The following is a 10,675-nucleotide window of genomic DNA, read 5'->3' as shown; positions in this document are numbered from 1 at the left end:
TACCATGGCCTCAGCTCAGCATGGATATTTTGCACTTCATCCTCCTCTGTGCTTTCAGGGAATGAAACACACATTTAAGAGCAGAAACTGTTCACACGTGGTTTCTTTGTTGGGATGATGAGGTGCTTGGTCTTGCTTTTTTTGTTCTTTGCTCATTTCCTCTGCAAGCAGCAGCAACAAACCCATTTCCATAGAGATCACAGACAGGCCTCAGGTCCCATGAAGCAGGAGGAGAAATTCATCACAAAACTCCTGGGCAGCTGCAAGCCATGTGCTGCAGGCTGGCTCCTGCGCAGGTGGGAAGTGGGGCCGGAGCAGAGCCGTGTTCTGTGGCACAGCAGCGCTTGGGGCACCTTGTTATTGAGCAGAGGCAGTTACTGCCAGCAGCTAAGCAAACTAATCAGGAGGATATTTCCCTAGAGAAGGAGGAAGTTTCTGATTCAGACTGCGCTGTTTAAGCCCAGACTCTCACTGCAGCTAATATTTCCTTCCAAGGGCAATAATTATCCTAATGCAAAGCCTGAGTTTGTTTTCCTGCTCCCCATCTGGAGCAGGTGTAAAGGCTGCGATTTCCTCTGGTTCACAGCCCAGCACTCCTTACACCCAGGCTGCATCCCACACCCGTTGCCCAGCACTGGAGACCAGAGCTGTGGAGAAGTGAAGAATAGCTCAGTGCATAGTTTTATGCAGAAAGCATCTTCTGATATTAAACTAATTACCAGAGAGCAGCGTTGGTCCCTCAGGGGCTTCACTCCAGCTCTCTGCAAGCTGCAGTGCTGCCACTGCCAGCCAAGCATCTCCTCCACTGGCTGTTGGATGAAAATTGCTTTAAAAGCTTTGAGAGAAGCTGTTTGGTTCTTCTAAGTGATAGGAATGAAAAAAGAAAAAGGCAAAAGGAATGGGAACACTTTTGTTCTTAGCTGCCAGGTAAATGAGCTTCAGCTTTGGAAAAATGTATAGGGCCTCCAGTACTAACTGCAGGGCTGGAGTCTCCAAGGAGTGATTTCTTCCTTCAGAAACATAATAATAACAATAAATTATTAAAAAGAAAATGGCCTAAATCTATATCTACAGTTAACTCAGGACTCCTTCGGAGTTCAGGACTGTTGCTGGATAAATAAATGCTTATTTGAAAAAGGAACCTCCAGCCTCCTGCAAACAAGAGGCAGCGAAGCAGCGCTCAGGGACAGCCCACACACGTGCAGCACAGCCAGGGGGAAACCTGGATTTCAGGTTATTCTGGGTTTACCCCACGTCAGGGAACACTGCTCTTGGCTTTGTGCCCACCTAGTCTCATTGCAGCACCCTTCACCAGCCACACTGCCCCATGTGCTGGTTTAGTGCAGAAGGTCATGCTGGTGCACACTGTGGGAGAGGTTTTCCTCTTCGGATGTGGCAAAAAGGCAAGTGGCACAGTGGAGAAAACCTCCAACGGAAACACAAGAGCTCACAGCCACAGGAATTACTTTTTCTTGCCCCCTCCCACAAGACAGCTGCTCACAACCACCAAGCCTGGCACCACCCAGCCCGCCTCTGCCCTGTGGAGCAGCGCACTGGGGCACCTGGCTGTGTGCCGGGAAGCAAGATAAGGCTCAGGGAGGTGCCATGAGTCACAGAGGGCTGGGAGGTTGCCCAGCCCAGCCACACTGCCACACTGTCCAGCACATGGTGGTCCAGCTCCCCAGCATGCCCCGGCACCCTCGCAGCCTGCGGAGACGGATGGCGTGCCTGGCACACTGAGCGGTACGTAGGCTTGTCCCATCCCTGACCGGGGAAATAAGAGTTTCTAGAGCAAGACTGAAATAATGCCTCTCTGCAGCACTCTTCTTTTGACCTGATGGCAGGTTAGAGAGTTGCACAGGGAAGGTTTTAGTTGTTTTTCCTTCTCATAATGTGGAGGTGAAGTGGAAATGCCACGCATTGGCATCCCTTCTCTGAGATGCAGCTGTACTGGTTTCACAGATGGAGTTCATGAACTACCTGTGTTAACAGAAAGGGTTAAATCCACGTTTACACCCATTACAGGATATGTGGTGGAATCAGCTGTGTGATGTGTGCTGGAGATCAAAGCCCTTTATCCATAGTGGCTATGGATGAATTTGCAAGGTGTTCCCTATGCAAAGCGTGCAGCTTGTCCAAGGCCAAGCTGCTCTTCAGGATATCAATTGTGTTTTCCAGCATTGCTGAAAGGGCTTGTGTAGGGACCAGGGCTTGCTGCTCACAGAGGAGGGAGGGCATTATTTTCTTTTAAAAGCTGATGGAATCAGCTGGAGATCTGAGAAACAAGCCTGGATAGAAGGGTAGGAGGACTCAAGGTACCAAGTGCTTTCTGGTAGAAAGCAGCAAACACTGGTCAGCTGAAAACCCTCTCTGACACGATAGCAAAAGCAGCCTCATCTGCCAAGAACAACTCTGTACTCAGAGCAGCCGGGCTTGGCTGCACATGGGGAAAGCAGACACAGGGGAGAGTTGAGAAACTTTCATGCCCAACCCTGACTGTTGGGGCACCTCTCAGACACAGATTGGGAGCCCCCAGGGTGCTGACATCTGGGGTTTGCTAGCTGCCAAAAGTGCATTTCAGGTCCTCTCACACGCATAATCCCTAAAACCCAGAGCCCTTCACTGAGCTGCCCAGTGCGAGGACTGCTGCATGGCCCACCTTTACCCTGTGCTTTCAGCCCCAAGCAGCATCTCTGCCCAGCAAACGGCTTGCTGCCAAGTCTGAGCACTGACACTTGCATCTCTCCTTTTGCTCTGATGTTTTTGGCACAGGCCACTTTGACCTGCAATTCATGGCACTAGGATCTGTACTGAGCTGCCCACTGCTGTTCCCATGCTGGATGCAATTGCTCCCCTCCATCTCATCTCTGTCACAGCTCTTAATTCACTGCTTGGGGAACCCTCACCAGAGAGGCAAGCTCATAGACAGTGACATTTAGAGAGAACCAGGCAAGTGGCCACCAATGACAAACGAGCAAGAGACAGACTCGGTGGCAGCCGCAGATGGGTGATGTTCCCCTGGCAGCTGCAGGCAGCCAAGCACAGGATGGGGCACATACCCACCTCATACCAAAAGGAAGGTTCCTTTGTTCATGGTCAGGGACCTGCTGGGAGAGAGAGGGACATGTGAGGCTCAAGAGCAGGAAATAAACCCAAGACCAACACCACCAGAAGTTTCTGGGGAAAAGAGTGACGTTTTCTTCTGGTGCTGGGAGGAAACAGGAACATTCACCCCCTGCATCCTGGAAGGGTACAGATCTGCCCAGTTTCTTCTTGGCAGCAAAAATTCAGTGCTGCCAAGCAGCACTTCAGTTCTGAGCAGGCTCAGGGTAGAGCCTTTGGCTTACAACACCACAGAGCTCTTAAACAATATTTGTCTGAGAACCTTTTTGTTCCTGGAATGGTTTTTAAGCAAATAAATTTCAGGTTTATTAGACAAATAACTCTGTTTATCACCCACCACAGTTCCTTCCTTTCTCCCTGTCCTGCAAATCACTCCCTGGCAGGTGCCAGCATACTGATGCCTTTTTTCCAGCCCAATCTTGGCCAAAGAAAAAAAAAAAAGAAGAAAAAAAATCAATCTGAACAATTAAAAGAGAATATAATAGAAATCCCAGGACAGGGCTACTCTCTTGTAATGCAATCAGCCTCCAGGAATTCCACCACCCAGGCACTTCACTCAATCAATTTTACCTGGGATTAAGGTGAAGATAAATAGCCCAAATAAATTATTTCCCTAAAGCAGTGGGGTTTATTGTTTTATTTTTCCATTTCTCTCCCTCTGCAATGACATCAATATGTGCATAGAAAAACCACAAATTTGGCAAAGGAGAATGCTGTGCAATGAGTCCTGGTGGGGCTGGTATCCCCTCCAGCAGCAGGGACCAAGCAGGGCTGGGTTTGCAAACTCAGAGGAGTTTTGCTCCACTCACTGCATCCAAATCATGGCCCAGGTCTGAATCCTCATCAGCTCCAGGCTTTGATCATGGCATTTTGAAGGGAACTGAATGGACTCCAAAAGCAAATCAATACCAGTCTCAAAGACTTCGTGACTCACCAAGGGAGGATTTTAAGGTCTGTTCTTCTGTGCCCATCAGACCTATTACCTCAGCAGGCACTGGACTGGAGAGCTGAGGAGGGGTGGAGGCTGGGAGCACCCTGCATTTAAAAAGTCAAAGGTCGTGCTGGAAGGAACAGAAGGCAAGTTCAGTGAAACAAACTTGTACAGAGCAGCTTCAATGTGAGTTTAAAACCCATGTCAGCAGTCTGGGATGAGCCAGGATAAGGTGGCATGGGAGGCCACAGGCATTGCAGACCCCTATGCCACCTCCTGCAGAGACAGATTCCCACTCATAAGCACTTTCCTCTGGGAGGAACAGACACAGAGAGAAGTGGGATGCTGCTGGGAAGGTACGTGTGCTTCACCAATACCTTATCAAAACCACACCCCTGCCATACGCAGCACACAGCTACCTTCCAAGGCTTCCTTAAAATGCAGATAAACCACAAAGCCTCTCTCCTCTGGGAAGCCACTAGCTCTGTGATGGAGCAGCCTCACAGGAGCCAAGGGCACAGTGGGCACAGTTCTCATGGGGAGCAGTGCTGGGCTCCAGACAGCTGAAGCATCACTACAGGGCTACCACCCTGGCCGGGCACTGGCCTCTCTGGCTCATGGCAAACTGCCTTCAGGATCTCAGGCCAAGCAGAAAAGCCACAGTTTTCCCCCTGCAATGCAGATCCTTGTTTTTAAGGCTACCTAAAAGCCCCAAAGCTGCAAACTATCCCAGGGCACAGGGGAAGACATAGGGGAGCATCTCACCAGGGCACTGAGAGGTTTCCACCCCACCCAGTGAAGCAAGGAAGGACTCTGTACCATGGCCACAGTTCATCACGTGGCCACAGGCACTGTCCTGGAATTCAAGCTCTGGGAAGATACTCAGGGCAGGCTGTGCAGGAGGCAAAGCCCTTCTGTCCTTCCTCATGACGCAGCAGCCTCAAATCAATTTTCAGCCCAGCCCTGCTACAACATGTTGCTCCTTATTTACCTTTCAAACAGGAAGAGCAACTCTCAGCATAGCTCTTCCACACATTTTCTATGTCAAGCCTCAGTGAAGGGCTGCTTCAGTTAGCATTAGGCTGTTTAACTCTGAGCACACATCTCAAGGGTGGCGATTTGCTTTAGGACTCTGGGGTGGTTTCCAGGACGGACATTCATCAGACTGCAGCCCTGAACTGCAAAGGTAGGAATGGGTCCTCAACCCCGGGAGCATGGTGTGCGGGATGGCAGATGCCCACCCCTCAGGACTGGCAGCAGAGGGGCAGTTGAGCTCACTCAGGTAGGAATTACTGCCACTCCCCACTTACCTGGGTGAAGATGCTGCAGGATCTGGACAAGTAGAAATATTTCTGTTCTTAAGTCAGGGTTCCCAGATCTGGCTGCTCAGAGTTCAGAGGCTTAAAAATGAAGCAAGCGTCAACATCTTGGAGCCGGGACTTCAACACTAGGGTGGGATCAAGCACACATGCCATATAGGAACATATGCATCTGCAGTGACCTCTTAGTTATTGCAAATGGCTTAAACATAATTTGTTAATATCTGCTTAGATCTAGGGGATTACAGGGGTGCTTTATGGTATTTCTTTCTTCTTTCCTCAGAGTGATTTGTGACCCTTGGCCACCCCTCTGTTCTGTCTCCCCACACCACCATGCGGGTGACAGGTAAGGAGGGAGACAAGGATTTACCTTTCTGTCCATTTTTCTGTAGTCTTTTATGCTTCTCTCTCATTTACATGACCCACTCCCAAACCCAGCTACCCTGACCTTTCCCTGCTATGGGCATGGAAAAAGGCCTTTGGGTAAGCATCAGGTTTTTAAAAGATTTGTGTAGATTTCAGCGTGGTGTATTTTTCCCAGGGAAGCCCTCTGTGGCTGGGAAGAGATGGCTATTGAGACACTCCTGGTTCCATAAGAGCCATTCAGCTGCAATATAAGTATATTTTTCTACTCTCTTTCTATGCAGACCTGGAACGTTTTGCTCCGATGAGCTCTGTTTTAAGGCCAAATGCCAATCACATTTGTATTAGCAGCTGCTCAGCTGTAGCTACCAACTAATTGAAGGATAGCAGCCTTCCCAGCACTGGGAACATAAGAAAGAGTTGGATTTACATAGCTTTCTGATTAATTACCAGACTTACTCTAATACAGAGAGAAGTAGGAATAGTGCCTCCCAGTAGAAGGGTAATGCCTATCTGAGCATCACCACACACTCTAGAGACATTAATTAAGAGATCAAAGTTCTCTTAGAGGATGAAGGAAGGAGCGTTAAGATGCAAGCACTGGCTTTTACACTCTGTGGACACACAGACCGAGTCCCCAAGAAGCCAGGGGGATGCTCTGGTCCCTAACCCATGCTGTCGCTGCTGCTGCTCTCACCTGGCTCTTCTCCCACCCCTTGCAGTGGTGATCCGGTACGTGGCTCTGCTCGTCACGCTGCTGGGCACGTGGTTCATGGTGCAGACGTACTTCGAGGGGAGCTGGAGAGCCATCAGCCTGCGAAGCTGGCTTGGTGAGGCACGGCGGGGCCCAGGCGGGCTCAGAGGGAGGGGGCAGGTGGTCCCATGGCAAAGCCAGACCCCAGAGCTGTGTATTGTATCCACAAGTATTTGCACTTGCAGCCCCTGGCTGAGGCTATAGCCACCAGCTCTGACTGTCATGGCAGGGAGGAGACAGTGCAGTGGGAAGCTGTACCAGGGTGGGTGGCTCCAGGAGTGGCTGCAGCCATGAGGAGCAGTTTTGGAGAACCCACACCTCATCAGCTGCTCCTGGCTTGGGGAAGGGCCAGCAACTACCTCGGGTGTCTAACTCTCCTCCTTGTTACCCACAGGTATCACCAGCAAGCCCAACAGTGAGTACCACTCTCAACACCATCTCCATCTCACACCACTGCTCCAGGGCTGAGGGTGATGGTGGAAGCACAATTGCTGCCCTCCAGAGCCCCTTTCCCAAGGCAAAAATCCCACCCTCTCAAACAGGGGAAATTCATTATTGCACACAGCAGCAGTGTCTTTGTTAGGCTCTGCAAGCACGCAAACCTTTGTATGATCCTCCTGCCCCAGCAAACACCCTCAGGCCACCGGCTATGCAGGATGCAGATCACTGGCACCATCTGGGCAGCGTAGCACAGGTCCCCACCCTGGCCAAAAATGGGGAAACTCCAGGCAGAAAAGCCCCAAGAGGCTGGGCTTGAACAGGTGCCAGCTCCAAACACTCCCCAGCACACACCCCACACTGCAATCCCCGTGACATCAGCCATGCCACGCCGCTGCTCACTCCAGACAACTCATTCCACCCTACTCTGAGCCTCCTCACCATCAACCTCAGACAAGAAGCTGGTCCCAGCCCCAAGACAAGTCTTCTTCATGCAAGAAGGTGTTGCCCCCTTAGTAGGCCATTGTGCCAGCCCTGCTCAGCCCCTCAGGGACATGGCCAGTATCCCCCCACGGAGCCAACACCATGGCTTGCAGCTCTCCTCTTCCCTCACAGGCAAGCAGCTGCGCCAGCACAAGTGTGGGAACCAGGACTGCTCCAGCACCCATTTTGCCTTCAAGATCATCAGCGGTGCTGCAAACGTGGTGGGACCCTCCATCTGCTTCGACGGCGTGATGTAAGCAGCACTTGCTGGCATGGGACAGCTGTGCTTGGCCTGGCCTTGAATAGGAAAAATGTGGCCTCTGCTGAACACATCAGTGGCCATCACAGTGCATTGGTGGTAAAAAAAAATGGAAATCATTTTCTTTGCTACTGCTTCTGGAAATATTTCACTGTCTGCAGCCACTTGGCCCAATCAGAGTTTCATTGGTACCAGCATCTCCAGGGCAGTCCTGCACTTACTGGTTTTCTCTTCTTTTCTTTCCAGCCTCATGAGCAGTGTGAAAAATAACATTGGCAGAGGCCTGAACATCGTGCTGGTGAACGGTGAGTCAGGCAGGGTGCCCATGGCCAGGATCCCTTCCTCCCCTAGAAGGGCATAGGACCAGGGATCCATCCCCAGTCACCATGGCTGAGCCTAAAGCACATTGGTCTGGTGTTAGGTAGGGGGCACAGCCACAGCTGCCAGGGAGACAGCAACAAACCCACCTGAGTTTGTGTGTGATGGCTCTCTCAGCTCCACCAGATTTGCCACCACAATAAATATGACACACTGAGGGAAGAGCAGAGCATTTTGCAGCAGAACCCTCAAGCTGGGGTGCAGGTAAAGCCTAGAGTCATTCCAGTGCAAACTCACCGTGCTCTGTTTGGAACTTTAACCTTTCAGGAACAAATGGGCAGCTCCTGAAAGCTGACACGTTCGACATGTACTCTGGAGGTAAGTGCAGTCGCTTTGCTGCTTGCTGGTTCCCAGCCAAGGCTCACAACAAGCACATTGGCTAGCTGATGAGGCTGCTCCTCTGGCATGTATTTAACAATAAAGTCTAGTGGATTTTGACCAGGATTGCCAGATCAGGCAGTAAAAGCTCAGCTTTCTGTGAAGCCTTTGGACCTGGAGTCCTCATAATGCATCCACATTTGAGACTGGCTTCTCACTCCTTTTACACGCACAGCCTGAAAAGCATAACTCCACTAACCTGAATAAACCAGGGTACTTCAGACCTGAGACAGGCTGCTTTCTGGGATCAGGTAGTTACGTTAATCCTGAGGATTTGCAACTTTCAACTTAGTTTTTCAATGTTAAGCAACAGCTTGTTTCCCTTTCATTAGGAGGATAAATCAGGGCAGGCGAGATGTGGCCCCAGCCCCAGCCACACTGGCCGCATGGAGCAGAGCCTGGTGGCAGCAAAGACCATGTCCCTGCACCTGACAGCTTCAAATCATCATCCTAATAGCAAGAAGATGCCCTAAGCAGGGACAGCCCCCTCTCACAGCCCAGCTGGCACTGATTTGCACGATGCTGCAGATCCTACCATTGTTGCAAAGCTGTTAGCAAACCTCTCCAGAGTTTTGGCAGGATTCCTCCAAATCACATGCTAAAACCACGACTGCAGTGCTTTTGATTCACCCTTTGCTGTTTGAGCCTTCCCCAAGCATCAGTCATCTTTTTTCGGTTTTGTTTTTGTCCTTTATTCTCGGTAGCTCTGGGGTTTTAAGGAGAAACACCGATTTCATGAGATTTCTGGCTGAGTTTGCAAGCGAGACACGTGGTGGGAGAGGCACCGGGAAGGAGAAGGCAAACGGCTCCTGTGCCACTAGATGGGGCATTGGACTCGAGCATCCCACGGAGGCGGGATGAGGAATGATTCCCGCGATACAGCCGAAAGCATGATGCCAGGGCAGGCAGCTCTGCGGCTCCGTGGGCTCATGTCTAAATTCCTGTAACTAGATTTCACAGCGGTCAAAGTTTAGGAGCAGGTTGCCCCCTGCAGTTGTACCCGCAAGAGGGAAGCGCCAGCCCTGGGCGCTGTTGGAGAGTCCAGATGGGAACACAGGATGCAGCACTGAGGAGCCCAGACTTCCCCAAGCCCATTACCTCAAATCCTGGCTAGCACCAGCAGTGTCAGGATACTTCCCATGCAGCAGTCCCTGCTAAAGCCCTTTCTCTTTTCCTAATGCTTTTCTCTCCCAGACATTAACAAACTGGATACCTTCCTCAGACAGATCAAGGATGGCACCATCGTGCTGACAGCCAGCTACGATGATGCTGCCACAAAGTGAGTTTGGCCCTGGGAGCAATGCCTGCACTCCCCAAAAACCCATGCCTAGGGGCAGCTGGAAGAGCTGCTGCCAGCAGCAGAGAGGGGACAGGAGGGAACACCCACCTGCCACCATGTTAACACCTTCTTACCTTCTTTCAGGATGAATGATAAAGTGCGGGCACTCTTCACAGAGCTGGGCAGCAGCCACGTGAGCAAGTTGGGCTTCCGGGACAACTGGGTCTTCGTGGGAGCCAAAGGGCTGAAGAAGAAGAGCCCCTTTGAAGAGGTATTTGATGGTGCTTCCTGCCACCAGCTCTCAAGGCTCCCATCCTCTTCGTAGCACCTCCTGAGCTACACCTCACCTACCTGTCTGCAGCAGATATGAGCCACTGGTGTTATCCCTCATATCGAACCAAGCTGCAAGTTTAGCCACATAACAAACTTGCATTGTGTCACCAACCTCTTCATTAATTTTCTCTCTGTTTTGCTTTTTTTTCCCCTGCAGCACATCAAAAACAATAAGGACACAAATAAATACAATGGCTGGCCTGAGCTACTGGAGTTGGAGGGTTGTGTCCCCAGGAAGATGAATTAGTATCAAGTCCCAGCCTGCCACAGAAGAGAGACCAGTTTTGCAGAATCCCCATCACACCAGCCCCAGCCCCATCACACTGACCCATCCAGGGCTTGAGAAGAGCTGTACAAGTGCCTTCAGAGCCTGAGCAAATACCCAGACAGGCTTCAGCTGAACTGTCCTCATCCAGGCCTCTGGGGTATTTTTCTGTCTTTAAACCAAAAAACTTTGTCAAAGGTTTTTCAGATTTCCTAAATAATATATCTAATTATAAAACATTGCCTTCTCACTTCCATTTTCAAGCATAATCCATGCTTTTCCCTGCAGCACAGCATGCCATGTCCTCTGCTACCGGCCGGGCACCACCATCACCCATCCCACAGCACTGCACACCAGTGCTCCCACATGGTA

At 50.8% G+C, this 10,675-nt stretch overlaps 1 protein-coding gene across 1 annotated transcript; it reads left to right on the top strand.

Annotated features, from left to right (window-relative positions):
* The first annotated feature begins 5,672 nt into the window (after positions 1 to 5,672).
* Positions 5,673 to 10,285, top strand: FAM3D (FAM3 metabolism regulating signaling molecule D). Its single transcript, XM_062008115.1, has 9 exons — positions 5,673 to 5,719; positions 6,459 to 6,566; positions 6,885 to 6,905; positions 7,544 to 7,664; positions 7,917 to 7,975; positions 8,316 to 8,366; positions 9,621 to 9,705; positions 9,850 to 9,976; positions 10,196 to 10,285. The coding sequence occupies exons 1-9, from the start codon at positions 5,707 to 5,709 to the stop codon at positions 10,283 to 10,285; spliced, it is 675 nt and encodes a 224-aa protein (XP_061864099.1). The 5' UTR covers positions 5,673 to 5,706.
* Positions 10,286 to 10,675: the final 390 nt, after the last annotated feature.

Source organism: Colius striatus, chromosome 15 (assembly GCF_028858725.1).
Source record: "Colius striatus isolate bColStr4 chromosome 15, bColStr4.1.hap1, whole genome shotgun sequence".
NCBI lineage: Eukaryota > Metazoa > Chordata > Aves > Coliiformes > Coliidae > Colius > Colius striatus.
Note: the sequence above shows the minus strand (reverse complement) of the source record. Positions and strands in the feature narration are given on the sequence as shown.